We start from the raw sequence: 16,312 nt of genomic DNA on the forward strand, positions 1-16,312 counted from the left end.
AGGACTCGGGGGATCCGGGGAGGGGTCTGTGGTGTCATCCCACCCCAGCTCCAAACCCAGGTCCTCTTGCCGCCCAGAACCCCGGAGCCCGGACTTCCTATCAGCAGGGCCCTGCCTAGGCGCTCAGCTGCCGCGGGTGGGCAGGTTGAGGGGCGCGCGCATCTCCAGCAGGGGCTCGTCTCAGGCTTGGCGCTGTCCTGGAGGAACAGTGCAGGGCGGGGGTGGGGGCCTGAGACAGACACAGAGGGTCAGGGGTCACGGCAAGACGCACTTCAGACGGGAAGAGTCCGAGGCTCGGAGTTCTCTTTGCTTTGGGGAGGAGCCCGCTCACTCGGCCTCCAGAAAGGGATCTCCCCGGTTTGTGGATGTGGAAACTGAGGCCCAAAGTGGGAGGCCCAGAGTCGGGGGTCCCGGCCGCCAGCCCCCGGCTCGCGCCCGGAGGAGCCAGACGACGACAGGGGCCTGGGGAGGCCCGCGCCCACCGCGCCCGCGCGCTCCGCAGACCCCCCGGGCACAAGGGACGGACCCCGTGGAGCCGCCGGTAGTCCCGGGTGGGAAGGGGCCGGGCCGGGCCGGGAGGGGAGGGCGCGGGCGGAGGAACTGAAGTGACTCAGGCCGGTGCTCAGGCCGGGCCTTTGTTCCCGGGACGCCGGCCTTAAAGGGCCAGCGCCCGAGGCAGGGGCGCGCCCGGCGGCCTCCCCCCGCCCCCGCCCCCACTCCTCCTGGGGTCGCTCCTGGGCTCCGGGCTGTCGGCAGAAAGGGGGGCGACCTGCAGGATTCAGGGGTTCATCCAATCGAATCCTCAGGCCATAAGGGAGGGCCCTCAGGTCATTTCAACCATCCCTCTGCCTCAGGGCAGGGCTGCACCTAAAGTGGCTCAGAGGGATTAAGAAAACCCTTTTCCTGCTTTTTAAAGATACTACCACGGGGCGATCCCTTTCTAGGCAGCGTCTCCCAGGGTCTCCCAGCCATCTGTCTTCTAACCAAGTCCCCACCCTGCAAGGTGACCCACCCACGCAGGCCCCAATATCAGGACTGGATCATTTGAACCCTCATTTGACACGCTTGGTGGGTTTTAGGCCGGCCTGTGCAGACCTGTGAACAGGCTCCCGTCCCGGGCCTCCACGAGGTCCAGGTTTCACACCAGTCCTGTCCTGTCAGTGGATCCCTCGCCACTCCACCCCGCAACGCCGCGCAGCTGGTACCAAAGTTGCTCCTCCGGACCCTGAGCGCCACCATGTGGACACGGGAGAACGGTGCCCTGGGGGACTTAGAGGGGCCCCTGAAAGCTTCCCGCCACCACTCTCAGTTATAAAGCAGCCCCAACTGGCACAAATCAAAATAAAAGCAGGCCCTAAATTAAAGAGGAGAGGATGAGGCCTGTCCCCTCCTGTGCTCCTGGGAACCCACATCCTCTGTGAAGCGATGGCCCTGAGATCACTTAACAACCAAAGCCCATCAGGTCTATTAAAACCTAGGAACAGCCGTCTTTGCTGAGGCTCTGGAAGACCTGATACCCACCCCTGCTACCCCTGCCTGCACGCACTATCTGCTTGATGCTCAAAAACAAAACAAAACAAAGCGAAACACCACTAGAGGTTGGGATTTATGGTTTTGCCCACTGTTCATATGCAACTTTTTAGAGAAGGGGGTCTCTCCCTGAAGCTTTCTTAGTAATTTCACAGTTTATCAGGTCTTGGACTTAGAGCCAGGTTTGGAAGGAGGAGAAAGTGCAAAGCTCATCGCTATGGGCAAACTGGAGGGTAGTGGGGGGAACGGGGGCAAAGAAGTCCCAGCTCACAGCTGTGCCCGGCAGAGGCCTCTGCATCGTGAAGAGAGCCAGGGGCTGCCGCATGGACTCTCTCTCCTTGTGAGGGCATTTTATACCCAGAACAAACATTTACCAGGTAAGCTAGGACCACAGGTTGTAGCCTCAGGGCTGACAGGGACTGTGTGGGCTTTGTGGGGTATTGGCCTTGGGATCCCTGGCCCTAACCAACCAGGCCAGCTAGCTCCAGACAAGCCCAGCATCCAAAAGGGGCAACCAGAACCCTCTGAGACCTGCCCCATCCAACCACCTGCGCACCCGCCCGCTCAACAGACATCCCATCCAGGCTGTAACATCTCCGAGACCTCCCTTCCTCTCCTTTCTCACCCCCATTCTGCTTCATTTCCTTGACAGCCTGACCCTAAATCAAGACCATAACCTTTCAATGGGTCTCCCTGTCTCTGGGCCCTCATGAGCCGATGCATCGCAAGCGCCATACTAAATCAATCTCCCTAAAACCTACCCAGGTTCTCTTGAGTGACTGCAGGGTTGCCTGCACCATCCAGTGTGAATTTCTTGGTCCAGCGCAGAGGCCCACACCACAGGCACTGCATCGTGACTCTCTCTTTTAGAGTGAGTGACTTCTCAAGAAGAGCTTTGTTTTAATATTTCAAAATCAAATCAAATGTAAATTATGCTTCAATAAATTCTCACCAAAAAGTAATACAAAAACAAACGAAGAGCTTTTGGCCAGTATGTTTTGCTGTGTGCGTGCATGTGGGCACATAGACGTGTGCCCGAGCAGGGCTGCGGCTCCAGGGCTCCCCGCGAGGGCCGAGTGGGACCCACAGGCAGCTCCTGTTCCATTTGTGAAGCTCTGCACCCCGCCTCAGGGCCGCATCGTTCTGGAAGAAGAGGTGCCTTTTCCTTCTCCAGCCAGGCCTCAGAGCTGAGACGCTTTCCTCTCGGAGGAAAAGAGCCGCCCAAGGCCAGGCCTGGCCCAGGTAAAAGGGCGAATAAAATGAGGACTGCTCATTTACAAGCAGCCCAGGCTCCTCCTCCCTTTCGAGGTGTGAAGGTGTGAGGCAGAGTGACCCTCCATGAAACAGAAATTACAACACAGCATCATTTCCAAGTTCAAACGCACGTAAGGGTTTTCTAGTCCACCTCTTTATTCTTTCAGACCACAGCACCGAGAAGGGGGTTACCTGCCCTCGTTTCCCACCTGGTGAGGGGAGACCTTTAAAACCCCACTCCTCTTCCCTGCCTCTCAACCACTTTCCTTCCGGGGCCTCCCAGGTAAGCCTGTGTTTTGTCCCCTACAGCCTGGGAACGCCAGCCCCAGGAGGAGCCCGCCCATCAACCTGAACCACTATGCCACCAAGAAGAGCGTGGCAGAGAGCATGCTGGACGTGGCCCTCTTTGTGTCTAATGCCACGCAGCTGAAAGTGGTGCTGGAGCAGGGGCCGTCCTCTCTTCACTACACCACCCTCGTCACCCTCATCAGCATCTCTCTGCTCCTGCAGGTGGTCATTGGAATCCTCCTCATGGTCATTGGTGAGGAGCCCAGGCCTGGAGTTGGCCTCGGGGTGGGGGGGGGGTGCCCCCCTGGTGGGAAGAAATGCCCCAAGTGCCTCCCTGTCACACCCTGCATTTGCACAGGCCACCTTCTGAGCCATAACCTGCTGTTAGCCCTGTACACCTGCAAATGCCCGAGTAACAGCCACACAGTGCGGACAGGCACCTGTCCCACCTCCTGGTATCCCATCTAGTGGCCACTCCATAATACCTGCTGAATGACTATGCTCACTAACTCATAGCAGCGTTCCTTTGAGCCTCTTGTGGGAGCGTGCATCCCTACTCTTAGAAGACCCAGTATAACTTCCCAAATCCCAGCTCTATTGAGTACCACATGGATACCCCACACTGGTCAGTGGGGGAGAAAGCATCTCAGCACAATGGCTGCCACCTCCCTTGATCTCTGAGGGACCAGACTTTCTCTGGACTCTAGCGGCTGTGGTGGGGGAAGCTCCAGGCTGTGGCCACCGCCCCCCACCCAGACCCTTACCTGCCACTCCCCCTTCTCCACAGCTCGACTGAACCTCAACGAGGTAGAAAAGCAGTGGCGACTAAACCAGCTCAACAATGCAGCCACCATCTTGGTCTTCATCACCGTCATCATCAACGTCTTCATCACGGCCTTCGGGGCACATAAGACTGGGTTCCTGGCTGCCAGGACCTCAAGGACCCCTCTCTGAACACAGCCTAGAAGGCAGGTGAGGGAGGATGGGAGGTCCCCAGGTGGCCCTTCTCACCTCTGGGGGTTTGGGCTGAGAGAGAGCCTTGCCAAGCAAAAGGGGAAGAATATAGACCTGGGGCAGGGACGGGCTCTTGGAGAAGAGCTTGGCTTGGGACTCACCAAGGTCCCCTTGTGCTCTCTCTTCTTAGGCTGGGCTTCTCTCCAGCCTGGGCTGGGTGGAGGCTGTGGTTAGTGGGGGGAAGAGGGAGATGTGGATTTTCTCCTTGGCACTGTCCAGGAGCCTGTACAGCTCCAATCGTGGTCCACGGGCCGGCAGCGCCAACAAAACCACTGGGAACTGGCCGGCAGCGCAGAGCCTCAGGCCCCGCTGCAGATTCAGATCTGAACCCGCACCTGCGTCCTGAGAAGGCTGCCAGGGCAATCGTGGGACACTTAAGCCTGAGGCACTGGTCTGACCTGCCCTCCTCACCATCCCTCTGCTTCCCTGCAGGTTCTGGGCCGGCCACTGCTTCCTCCTCTCTCCCCCGCTCATCTGCCAGGCTGATGGGCACAGTCCGCAGCCCCTGGGAGAGCTCCTGGAAGGGCAACATAGATGCCCTTGCTTCCTACCCTCGGCCCCGGAACAAAGATGGGCCCTTTTACCAGCTTAAGTGAACTCATCTCGGTCTGGTGCCCTGAGCTCGGACTGGGGTACCACCCACCTTCCTCCTGGCAGCATCTCCTGTACCTCAGGCATGCCTACCGAAGGCTGGGCCTGCCCAGCTTAAGCACTCTGGTTCTGACCCCACCCCATTCCTCCGCTCTGCTCCAGGCCTGTTTTCCCTTTCTGTGGGATGGAATGATTTCTCTCTTTAAAGGTTTCTGCAAATCCACTGTGAGTCAGTCTTTAAGTCTTCAGCTGGGGAGGCTCGAGCACCCGGGCTGCTCTCTCCATCTGTGTCCTAGAAACGGCTCAAAGGAGCAACCCCGAGCCTGGAGGGAGAAGAGGCTTTTAAGTCATTCCCTCTCCTCCGGGTCCTGCTGAGTCAAATTTCCCGGCCCGAGTGCCTTGGGCTAATTACCAACTGCTGCACCAGTGGCAGACGAGTCATTTCTGGATTGGTGTGTGTACGCATGCTGCTTTTTGAGACCCTACTATAGGCTGCCCCAGCTTTCATAGCAGCACCTCCTCTTGGGCATGAGTTTAAGGAATAAAAACTAATTTTGATCTCTGCCTAGACCAAATATGACTAGGACAGTACCTTTGTACCTGTAAAGCAGCAACAGGGCACCCCCAGCTCAAACAGAAATGACTTTAGATTGTCTGCTCTTTTATTTTATTTTTATTTATTTTAACATTTTATTTATTTATTTGGCTGCGTCGGGTCTTAGTTGCGGCACGCAGGATCTTCGTTGCGGCGCGCGGGCTTCTCTAGTTGCGGCGCGCGGGCTGCTCTCTAGTTGTGGCACGCGGGCTCCAGAGCCCGTGGGTTCAGTAGTTGCAGCACGCGGGCTTAGTTGCCCCGTGGCATGTGGGATCTTAGTTGCCTGACCAGGGATCGAACCCGCGTCCCCTGCGTTGCAAGGTGGATTCTTAACCACTGGACCACCCAGGAAGTCCCTATCTGCTCTGTTACAATAAGCCACACCTCAGTTTCTCTCCACTGTTTATCCAACCATCCTGTGTCCACCATCCTTTCTCAACTGAAACCACCAACCTCCACGAATCTACTGCTCAGAAAATGCTCCTCAGGCAGGAACCAGGTGTGCCCCTTCGAGTAAACCACAGCCCAGGGAGGGCTGACCCCCGCCCCCCAGGCGGTGAAGGGTGGAGGGTGGTGTGGAGGGTCCCTGGCACGTCCATCAGAGGCCTGACAGCTGCAGGACGGCGACGTGAACCCTGGGCCCACCCCTCTCCCACCCTGATGGGCAAGAGGAAAACACAAGAGCGTTTTGTTTTCTGAGAAGATGCTGTATTCAATGCTTTCCCTCCCCCCACCCTACACATTTCCCTACAGAGTAGGGGCCTTGCCAGGCCCTCTCCATTAAGGCAGGCGGTGTGGAGGTAACAAACTTCAAACACAAGGCACTGGCTGGGGCAGAGGGGGTGATGCATCAGGCAGGGGAGGCTGGGCGGGCTCCTGTCATCAGGAGGGGTGAAGCGGGAGGGCTGTCTGGGTAGATTCGGGCCTTGCAGGGCGATGCCCAGGGATGAGAGTGGCCCCAGAAAGAAACGTGGCACCCCAGCCAGCCAACTGCAGCTCTCACCTACTCCCTACAGCCCTTTCCCAAGGCACGGAGCCTGAGCAAGGACCATAAAAAGCCACAGCCTGAGGGCAGATATGGCCTCCGTAAACCACAGTCTATGAATTGAAAAGTCTGTGTCCTTCCTGATTTCTTAAGAGGGAGGCAGGGATTCTCTTCAAGCTCCAGAAGGTTCTCGAGGGGCTCCACTCTCCCATATGCCAAGTTCATGCTCTTGGTGAATGCAGGGCCCACCAAGTAGACCCTGCAGCTCCACGTACTGTGACTTGGACTCTGCCACAGCACGGAGCCTGGGCCCAGCTGACTGGCCCCCTGGGCCCAGCTGCACCTCCCCCTACGCCCTTCCTCACAGACACTGGGCTTCGAGATGCAGTGTCCGATGCACCGTTGGTGAATCAGAGTAGCGGCAGAGGCAGCAGCAGTAGAAAAATCCCCAGCCACAAAGGCGTCTGGGATCATTAGTGCAAGATACGTGCGTGATCGTAGGTGACAGAGAGGGTGCCCCAGACTACGAAGGTCAAGGGCTGTGTTCCCTGAAACGGCTTCACTTTTCATCCTCCGGCCCTGCTTCCTTCCATGTGAGGAAGTAGTTCAGAGCGATGCCCTCGCCTCCCCAGACCTTCCCCCCCACCGTCCCTGTTCCCTAGTTCAGAGTGTCTTCCTCCTGTCTTCCCCACCCGGGCCGGCCTGGGGCCCTCTCTGCAGGAGGGAGCTGGGCTGTGAGCACTCAAGCTTCCCACTTCCCTTCTCATCCCTTCCCGCTGGATCCCACCCCTCCTCTCATCCTCTCCCGGCTCTGCTTCACATGGTCCCCAAGGCCCAGCTCACAGGCCGCTGGGACAGAAAGGGGCTTCTCGTCCCTGCCTTCCCCACCTTGCCCATGATACACGGCCTATTCACCCAACACCAGGGGGCCAGGAGCCCCCTGCCCATCGGTTCCCCGGCTCCCAGCCCCCCGTGGCACCGGGAAGAGGATGCCAGTCTGGAGTTAGTGTCACCTGGAGGGTAAGGTTAATGCCCTAATCGGTGGCCAGCTGTCGGGTGGCCACCTGGGAGAGATATGCGTGTCCTGGAGCCACATGCCTGCGGGAGAGCTGAGAACGGCTCCACGGGAGGCCGGCTCCTGGGTTACAAATCAGCTGTTGGTCAAGGGCCGAGGGACGCACCTGTGGGTCTGAGGTATGCGGGGCCCCCCCTTAATGCACGACTCTGCCCCCTCACAGTCAATGCTGGATCTGGACAGTTACAGTTTTGGTTTTCTGTTAAAAAAATTAAAACCCCAATAAAATACGTCCAATAGGAGAGCTTCCCAGTCCACGGCCACTGCCCCCTGAGGAGCCCGGGGTGGACGCTGGAAGGCACCTCCCGGTCAGGGTGGTGTCGCCCAGGGAGGGCTTTCCTTCCTCAACCCGGTTCCACCGCCCTTCCCGGGAGCTGTCCCGTCTCTTTCCCATCTCCTGGCCCCGGAGGCCCAGAGGTGGGGAGAGGCCTTGGCCTCCTCCCATGGAGGACGGCTGCCGGCGCAGGGGGTGTCGGCTCGGAGGCCCCTCGGGCCCAGCGCGGCCCCTGCTCCCCTCCCTCTCCCCCTCCGGCAGCAAGCAGGCACTGGCCAGGCCACCGCGGTGCAGGGGCCGGAAGCGGTGGGTCCAGCGGGCCACCCCCGGGGTTATGGCGTCTTCATCTGGCGGCGGTTCCACATGCCTCGCTTGGAATGGAAGTGATGGAAGAAATTCCGGAGGGAGAGACGCTCCACTTCCAGGCCTGCTTGGAGGATCCTGGGTGGGAAGGGACGGGATGAGTGACAGGTGCACAGAGGCGGGGGTGGGGAGGGGGGCCCCCGAGGAGCCTGCCTTCCACGTCTCCGCCAGGCCCTGTCCCTGTCACCCTCTGGCTACTCCCCACGGGGCAGGGGAGCGGGTGGGGCGTGCAAAGAGAGCCAAAGGGCCTGGGCTGGAAGCCCAGCTCCGGACCTATGAGGCACGGCATCTTTCAGAGCCTCTACATCTAGAAAGGATAACGATGGGCTGGGTACGGCGAGGGTGAGGTGAGGACCAGTGATGATGGAGGCGGGGGTCGGGGGTGGAGTGTGGAGGACACAGAGAAGACCTCTCCCATCCCTCCCCGCCCCCTTTCCACATGCATGGCCTGTCGGGAGGCCTGTGCTTCCAGCGGGTGGAAATAACTGGCATTTGGAGCCGTTTCTCTCTCCTCGGGCTTCAGAGGAGGCAGGCAGGTCCAGAACTGGTCGAGGTCTGCCTCTTCGCAGCGGTGGAGGGAACACCAGCCCAGGCTTCTGTCCACCTTGGGGTCTGACTGACAGAGCTTTACGGGAGCTGCGTTATCTAATACAAGCTCCCTCACCCTCCCTCCTTTGCACCTTAAATTCCCTCAGTATTGTCACCTTCCCTCCTGCCTGCTCTCTAGGGAAAAAACAAGCAGACCGGGTTGTTAAGCCTCCAACAGTCATAGCTGTGAGATTTGGGGCAAGTTGTTAACTTCTCCTCAAGGCTCAGTTTTTTCATCTGGAGAACGGAGACAATCACACCTACCTCACAGAGTTCTGGGGAGGAATAAAGGAGGTGATGGATGTAAATCACCTGCCAAGTACAGGCGCCCAGTGACTGGTGGGTGAGGAAGTGCCCTGTGTCTCAGGAAGAAGAGCGTCTCTTCCCTGTCAAGGTCCCCTCTCCCCCGGAGCCCCTGACCTTGCCTGTCTGCCTCCTCTGGGCACTGTTCCAGCAATTACACCCTTTCTCTCTTGGGTTTTTCCCCTCTCCCTCCTTTGCCCCCCCCCCCACCTCCGCCTTAAGCTCAAATCCCAAGGGATCATCCGCCTTCCCTCCCCTTCTCTTGGCAATAAATTCTGGAAGGAGGAATCTCAGATTAAGCCTCCACCTCCTCACCACCCATATGCTCTGAAATCCCCTCACCCTGGGGTCCCACCAGCCTGCTCTCTGCTGCAACCCCTCTTCCCACCCACTCCCTGCCGCGGCTGGTCCTGCCTCTTCTTTACATACCACAGACCCTGTCCTCCTCCCCCCAACTCCCTTCTACCAGGGACCCAGAACCTCCTGGATACCTGCTGCCCTTTAATGGTCCACACTGGCTCTTTTCCTGACCCTCTGCCGGGTCTCTTATCCACCGCCACAAGCTCAGCCTCCTCCCCAGCCGTGTTCTCCCGAGTGGGCAGGTGGGAGCCTTGCCGAGAACAGTACCATTCGCATCCACACAGCTCGGAGTCTGTGTTCTTCCCCCTGACAGTCTGCCAGGCACCCACCACACCCACCCTGTGACACAGGCAAAGGCAGCATCCCCGCCAATAGATCCAGCCTCAGCGAGGGAAGGAATGTGACCCCCAAGAGGCGGTGCTGGGCCCGGGGGGCGGGGGGGGGGATCTAGCCCTGCCCCCGTCCCAGGGCCCCTCTCCCAGGCCTCTCAGGTGCCCTGGCTCCCCGCTCACCTGTCCAACAGCTCCCAGTCCTCCCCACCCCAGCGGTCTCGGAACTCCTTGGTGTTCATGCCCCCGATCCTGTCCAGGTCTGACTTGTAGATGCCGAGCAGCCCAAATCCATTCACCTCCCAGTAGCCTGTGGACAGACAAGCCCCAGATGAGCTGAACCAGGGCCAGGAGGACAGAGAAGGCTGAGGCTGAAAACTCTCATCTGAGCGAGCCCCTTGCCTATTTGGGGGGGAAGCCCCCCGAGCTAAGGTTCCGGGTCCAGGGAAGGCAGCAGTCCTACCAGGGAGGGACCAAGGGCCAGCGACAGCCCTACAGGAGGCTCTGCCGGCAGCAGCCCCCGAGGGCACAGCCTCGCGCCGCTCCCTCTCCAGGTGGGGAATCTTCCTCCCATCTCTGTATCCTCACACAGCGCACCGTCTGGCACATAGTGAGTGCTTAATAAAGGTCTGATGAACAAAAGAAGGGGAAGATGAGGCGGGAAATGTTCATCGCTGCTGCTGCTGCTGCTGCGTCAGCTCAGCCCTGGGGGCACTTCTCTGTGGTCTGTCCAGCGGAGCAGAGGAGCGCAGAGGAGCGGGAGGGGAGGGTGGGGGAGGGGTGCTGCCATTGTAGACATGACTGTTTCCAGCTCTGGGTTAAGAAGCAAGGCAGAGAGGCCTCGCCTACCCTCCCCAGCCCAGGACAGGCTCACCCTCAGGCCACTGGGGGGTGGCGCCGCAGTGCAGCCTCATGACCATGGGCGCGAAGGCCATCTTGCCCTGCACGCAGTGCTTCCGGATGGCATCGATGATTCCAGCTGGGAAGTGGATGTGGAGGTCACAGAGGAAGATGATACTGTGCGGGTCCTGTGGACAGAGGTGGGAGGGTCAGCAGCCCCTACAGACCACGGCGAGGAGCCCAGGCCACTCTCTAGGACAACCCTCAGGCTCTTTCCCATTTCAGTGACTGACAAACTTGCGTGAAGCAAACTGTTGGATGGGTTTCCACGGTACTGGGCATCAGGGCACAGTTCTCACCGTCAGAGAGGGAATCCCGACTCCTCCCTGACCTTTCACGGACTCCGAGGACGCTGCACAAATGCTCGCACCCCGGTACCAGCCCTGCGGCGCAGCAGAGAGGACCCCGTGTCCTCGTCCCTTCCTCCCCGAGGAGCTGGCCGTCTGTGCGTCTCTTCAGCAGCCTTAGTCACGTCTCTCAGGCCGCTTACCTTCACCAGGTCCACGCCAGCCTGAAGCCCGGCTGAGCGTTCGAAGTTCCCACTTAGCTTCAGGTACTGGTAGCTGCGGGGAGAACAGAGAGGGGCTGAGCCTCAGGGCCCGGCTGTGGCAGTCCCAGGTGGAAGCTGGCAGGCAGAGAAGAGGTGACGCGTGCTCCTGGGATGGGACTACGGGCAGGCGGGTGCGTCCTCTGGGAAAAGCTAGAGGCTGGGAGTCAGGGAAGCTGGCGGGACTTCAGGAAGAGCTGGCTCAGGCTGTGCCCTGCCGAGAACACCCTCACCTCGGCAGCTTGGACCTTCTCAGGGCCATCTCGACGTCCATGTCCTCGCTGCTGTAGTCGGTGATGATGATGTTGAAGTGTGGGTCGCCGGTGACACCGAACAGGGTCTCCATGTCTCTGATGAACTGCTGCACCCAGCGCGCCTGGTTCTTTACTGCCCGGTGGGGCAGGTGGGGCGGGCGGGGAGAAAGAAGCAGAGGTAATGCAAAAGAGGGCACCTCCACTCCCGGTTCCTGCGTGCTCAGGAGTCCCATCAGACTTTTGTTGAGGGTAATGCGGCTACGGGAAAGGTCAGCAGAGCAGCGGGGGACGGAGGGCAGAGGGAGAGCTCACCGTTACAGGGGCCTCTACACTCCCCTCCCCGCACAGCCTCCCAGGGAGGGCTCTGCGGGAAGGCCTGGGGCTGGGGCTTGTTATCAGCTTGTCATGGTTACCCCTCCTGGGCTCTCACACTCAAACCCTCTAGCTGTCCATCTTACGGTCATCCTTCACGTTCTGTCCAACCCTACGGTTACACTCCTGTGACGGGCTCCCCTCTCTTGTTATAGAAGCCAGCCAGCCCGCTCTCCCTGTCTCACTGCCCCAGGCCAGCTGTAAAGCCCAGGACAGCAGCCCCGACTGATTTTCACATCCAACCCTGAATGCTGGTTCAGTAAGAAGAGACGCTGGCCTATGAGTCAGCGCCGTTCCCAGCTCCAGCCCTGACTGCCCACATGACCTCAGACTAGTTACTTTTCTCCTGTGAGCCCCAGTTTCCCAAAGTGGCCTCTCCCGCAAGTTCTTGTGAAATCACATCGGGGAGCAGAGAACAGGTGCTCGTGATCACGTGAGGCCCCTGCTCCGCGGACAGCGCCCAGGCGGCAGGAGGCTCACCCGGCACAATGAAGTGGACCACGGCGTGGTGGTTCCAGGAGAAGCCCTGGGGCCAGCACAGCTTGGGCTCCGGGGCCCGGGCACTCAGGACATGTCTCTGGCGGTCGTGTGGGCTCCACACCAGGCCTTGCAGGTTCCGGGCCTCGGCCTCTTCCCCACCAGCGGCATCGACGCCCTGCCTGCCACGCGTGGACACGAACTCTGAGAGCCGCACCAGGTGCTGGCCTCGTTCCAGCAGCTCAAGCTCCAGCAGGTAGCGGCCCCCACGGAGATGGTCCTGACGCTTCTCCACGTTCACGATGCGCCGCAGCTGGTACCTCCTGGCGGAAAGGGTGCGGGGCTTGGGTCACTCTTCCCGCACGTGGGAGCAAGGCCAGTCGTCAGGAGACCTCGGTCTTTGCCCAGCTTTGCTGTTGGCTAACATGCTCGCACGATGCTTACCCACTCCAGTGAGCACTGCTGCCATCTTTAAAAACGCACCTATTGGGCTTCCCTGGTGGTGCAGTGGTTAAGAATCCGCCTGCCAGTGCAGGGGACACGGGTTCAAGCCCTGGTCTGGGAGGATCCCACATGTCACGGAACAACTAAGCCCGTGGGCCACAACTACTAAGCCCGTGAGCCACAACTACTGAGCCCGTGAGCCACAACTACTGAAGTCCGCACGCCTAGAGCCCGTGCTCCACAACAAGAGAAGCCACCGCAATGAGTAGCCCACGCACTGCAACGAAGAGTAGCCCCCGCTCGCCGCAACTAGAGAAAGCCCACGCAACAACAAAGACCTAATGCAGCCGAAAATAAAATTAATTAATTAAAAAAATAAATAAATTGAAAAAAAATAAAAGCGATGAAAATGTTCTGGAATCACACGGCGGTGGTGGCTGCACAGCATCCTGAACACACTTAAAAACCGCTGACCTGTACATGGTGAACTGAATGGTACGTGCCTTTCATCTCAATCAGAAGAATGATGGTGGGTTGAATGAATGAATGAAAGAACAAAGCACTCATCCATGCCTTCTGCCCCCGCCCTTCTAGCCCACATCTGGGTCTCAAGGTGTCTTTTTAGCCCCCGTTTTGCCTGTCCCATCTCTTTACCAGCTCCCTCCCTGACAGCCTTCCCAGTGTTCAGCCCGTGTCCTGGGCCAGGCCCCAGGGATCTCAGACCTTGCCTGATGGTGGGACCGAGACCCGACAGGCACTCATCCTCCCAGGCGCCTGCGGCCAGGGCCACCCCCCTGCCCAGCCCACGAGAGCCCTTTACCTTACCCACGGCTGCGCTGGTTAAGCTTCTTCAAGAAGACCCGCGTGACCTCGAGCGCCTCCTGCTCGGGAAGCAGCAGGTTGCCAGACGTGTTACAGCTCAGGTCAATCCAGTCGGTCCGCAGGGCTTGCAAGTCGAGGTTGCCGGCACTGAAGGTCTGGTCCCAGTTCACCACCGGGTCGAACATGGACAGGTATTCCAACACCTCACTCACATCCTCCTCCTCCTCCTCTTCCTCCCCCTCGTCCTCTCCCTCCGCTCGTCCCTCCTGGCCGGCGGCTGCTGCCAGCACCTCCTCCTCCTCCTTAGGCCAGCCCCTCCTGGGGTCCAGAGGCTCAGTCCTGTCACCCCTTCTCTGCTTTGCAATGTACGACTCAACTTGATTCAGCCACTGGGACTGCCCCAGCGTCTTCCCGGGGCTGCCACCCGCGGGTCTGGGCCTCTTCACTGGAGGCGGGTGCCCTGCTGGGTGTCCCGGGGACCACTTGTCAGGATGCCGTGGGGCCTGGTGGGGCTCGGGGTTGGGCTTCCTGGCCTTCTTCTCTGCTGGCCGGGCCAGGATGGCGCTGGTCCTCACTGGGAAGGGGGCTGTGGAGTTCTGCGTGGGAGAGGGCACCACCAGGCCCTCCTGGGGCCGAGCCAGAAGTCTCCGCAGGCTTCGGAGGCGGCGGTTGGTGGCGTCCTGCCCGGGGGCCGTCGGGGGCCCTTGCTTCCCCTCTGGTGTCCTGGTGTTCTGGCCGTCAGGGGCACGGGTGTCCTCTGCCGCTTCTCTGTACTGGGATTCTTCTAGAAGGCCTTCCTCAGAACCTGCTGTCAACAACAACCATCCCTCGCATGGGGTTTCAACCTCTCCCCAACAAGATCCACAAGACGGCTGAGGACCGGTGGGTGAGCCAGTGGGGGTCCCTGGCGGGGCCTGCACTGGGCCCGGGGTGAGTCACTCAACCTCAGCTAAAGCCAGGGTCTCCATCTTCCATAGGGCTGTTGTCAAGAGTGAGTGACACGAAGGACAGAAAGCACTAGCCAGGGCCTGGCACATGCAGGGACCCAGCAGATAGCCCCACTTAGTCCCCAGTACTGCAAGGAGAGAGGCCACAGGAAGACGGTGCTTCTGCAGAGCAGAGCTTCCCTAATGATGGGCCGGGGTAGCGAGGCCCTCGGGCAGTTCAGGTAGCGTCCCCCAGGGCCCTACGTCCTCTACACGCGCCTTGGAAAGGAAGAGGGGGAGAAGGGCTCCTCCCCCCACCCTTGGGGCTGGGGGGAAGGGCTGTGGGGTTTGCATTCTAAGCTCCTGCGGGGAGAGGGGGTGGCTGGCACAGTCCGGACTGTCACCCTCCGGCCTGGCCTGGAAGCTCGGCTGTCACTCTGTACCTGGCTGCTCTGGCCCCTGCTTCGGAGGCTGGTCAATCTTGATGTAGTCCTGAAAGTTGAGCCTGCAGGAGTGAGGGAGGCTGGCATGGGCGCCCTGCAGGCCATGGCGGGGGTGGGAGGGGCGGCCTGAGGTCACGCCCAGCCGGTGGTGCAGGGGGGAGGTTGCGTGTGTGCACGTGTGCTTGTGTGAAGCACCCAGGAAGCGCCAAGGCTCCTTGGTGGAGGGTCTCTGTGGCCCTTCTGGTCCAGGCAGCTCTCCCGGCTCCTGCCCCATCAGCGTCTCACCTGTCCTGGTAGTAGGAGTTTTCCTGGTAGAAGCACTTATTGTGGGTCTCCATGTGGCTCAGGCGGGTGTAGTCATTGGGGTAAACAAAGGACAGGTGAACCTGGAGGTGGAGAGCAGGGCTGCTGTGGACGCAGCATCTGGATTCCACCCCACCCTTGACGTGCCCTCCCCTGGGCTCTGGATGAACATGCCCGAGTCAAGCTCCCCGTGTGCACGTCCCCGTCTCCTGCCCTGGCTCGTTCTCCGCAGCGGCAGCCGAGGCCACCCCCCCCCGCCCGACCCCTCCTGCGGCCTTTCCCTCTCCCGCCACCTCCCACAGTCCCGAGACAACCCCTGTTACTCCCTGCACTGTCTTTTGCCCCCTTTCAACATAGCTCGAGGCCTCGGCCACCAAAAGCCTTCTCAGCTCTGCCCCACGGCTGCCCCCAGCCTCTCCCACAGTCACCTCTGGACCCGGGGGCGCAGCGGGGTCCTGCCCCTGGGGCTTCCGTGCGGGCTAGGGGTTCTCTAAAGCGGAGCTTCACCTCCCCAGCGCCTTGTCTATAAGTTTAATAATACCGCCACCCTCGGGGCGGAGGGTGGGAGGCCTCAGCCAGCCCACCCCGCACGGCTCCGGGCTCCGCAGGGCAGCCCATCCGGGCCGGGCACGGTGAAATGCCGGTTCTCTGGGCCCCGGGAGGCATCCCGCCCGCTGGCGAGTGGCGTGGGGAGGAGGGGCCAGCCTCTGCAGTCCCGGCCACGGGCAGCAAGCCCCCTCCCACGCCTGTCCGCGCCACCCGGCCCGAGACTTACAAACCGGAGTCCCTGGTAGCGCTGCAGACGAAGCCCGTCCACCAGGTAGCTGGGCTTGTAGGGACAGTCGGGCAGGACGCGGCGGAGCTGGGACTTGGGGATCAGGGGCACTGGGGCAGAAGGAGGCGGGGTGAGGTTGGGTGAGGGAGCCTGAAACAGGCCGGCTCACAGCCACAAAGCCTCCCGGCTGCGGGGCGAGGGCTGGATCTGCGGCCCCGAGCCCACACATTTCTGTATTCACTCGTGGCAGCGTCCAGCCCGGCGGCTGAGGCCACCGAGCGGAGGCTGCCACCACTCTTGGGGGCGGGGGTGGATTCCAGGGGCAGCTGGAGGCAGAGAGCTCGCACGCGGCGCCTGATTCGAGGCACAGGACAGTGCCGGCCGGGATCGCTGTACAGGGCCGGGAGTCTCAAAACAGGTTTAGAAACTCCCAGTGAGGCCACGAAGCCTCCCCCTAGTGAAGTGCCGGTAACTGAATTCCCTTCCCGTTGCCATGGCGG

General features: G+C 60.4%; 3 protein-coding genes across 7 annotated transcripts in view; 1 reads left to right on the forward strand and 2 right to left on the reverse strand.

The window, feature by feature from the left end:
* The window catches only part of LOC137775191 (uncharacterized), a 111,648-nt gene extending 109,266 nt beyond the window's left edge, over nucleotides 1-2,382 (reverse strand). The window contains exons 1-2 of the mRNA XM_068560859.1: nucleotides 2,292-2,382; nucleotides 272-600 (exon numbers count right to left, since the gene is read on the reverse strand). Coding sequence (XP_068416960.1) covers nucleotides 272-600; nucleotides 2,292-2,382 — 420 coding nt within the window. The remainder of the gene's footprint in view (nucleotides 1-271; nucleotides 601-2,291) is intronic.
* Nucleotides 43-5,097, forward strand: NINJ2 (ninjurin 2). 5 transcript variants are annotated; one of them, XM_068561840.1, is made up of 5 exons: nucleotides 477-541; nucleotides 1,817-1,907; nucleotides 3,094-3,325; nucleotides 3,860-4,044; nucleotides 4,519-5,097. In XM_068561840.1, the coding sequence occupies exons 3-4, from the start codon at nucleotides 3,172-3,174 to the stop codon at nucleotides 4,024-4,026; spliced, it is 321 nt and encodes a 106-aa protein (XP_068417941.1). In that variant the 5' UTR covers nucleotides 477-541; nucleotides 1,817-1,907; nucleotides 3,094-3,171; the 3' UTR covers nucleotides 4,027-4,044; nucleotides 4,519-5,097. The 5 variants fall into 5 exon arrangements, with proteins under 5 accessions (XP_068417945.1, XP_068417944.1, XP_068417941.1 ...); XM_068561842.1 differs by having other exon boundaries at nucleotides 3,860-4,040; XM_068561844.1 differs by lacking the exons at nucleotides 477-541; nucleotides 1,817-1,907 and adding an exon at nucleotides 43-136.
* Nucleotides 5,098-6,000: 903 nt separating this feature from the next.
* The window catches only part of B4GALNT3 (beta-1,4-N-acetyl-galactosaminyltransferase 3), a 94,154-nt gene continuing 83,842 nt past the window's right edge, over nucleotides 6,001-16,312 (reverse strand). The window contains exons 11-20 of the mRNA XM_068561838.1: nucleotides 15,813-15,922; nucleotides 15,020-15,120; nucleotides 14,735-14,796; nucleotides 13,369-14,170; nucleotides 12,103-12,422; nucleotides 11,230-11,383; nucleotides 10,940-11,012; nucleotides 10,424-10,577; nucleotides 9,733-9,859; nucleotides 6,001-8,047 (exon numbers count right to left, since the gene is read on the reverse strand). Of these exons, the coding sequence (XP_068417939.1) occupies nucleotides 7,939-8,047; nucleotides 9,733-9,859; nucleotides 10,424-10,577; nucleotides 10,940-11,012; nucleotides 11,230-11,383; nucleotides 12,103-12,422; nucleotides 13,369-14,170; nucleotides 14,735-14,796; nucleotides 15,020-15,120; nucleotides 15,813-15,922 (2,012 nt within the window). The 3' untranslated portion in view covers nucleotides 6,001-7,938. The remainder of the gene's footprint in view (nucleotides 8,048-9,732; nucleotides 9,860-10,423; nucleotides 10,578-10,939; nucleotides 11,013-11,229; nucleotides 11,384-12,102; nucleotides 12,423-13,368; nucleotides 14,171-14,734; nucleotides 14,797-15,019; nucleotides 15,121-15,812; nucleotides 15,923-16,312) is intronic.

The sequence above is a fragment of the Eschrichtius robustus genome, chromosome 13 (genome assembly GCF_028021215.1).
Source record: "Eschrichtius robustus isolate mEscRob2 chromosome 13, mEscRob2.pri, whole genome shotgun sequence".
NCBI lineage: Eukaryota > Metazoa > Chordata > Mammalia > Artiodactyla > Eschrichtiidae > Eschrichtius > Eschrichtius robustus.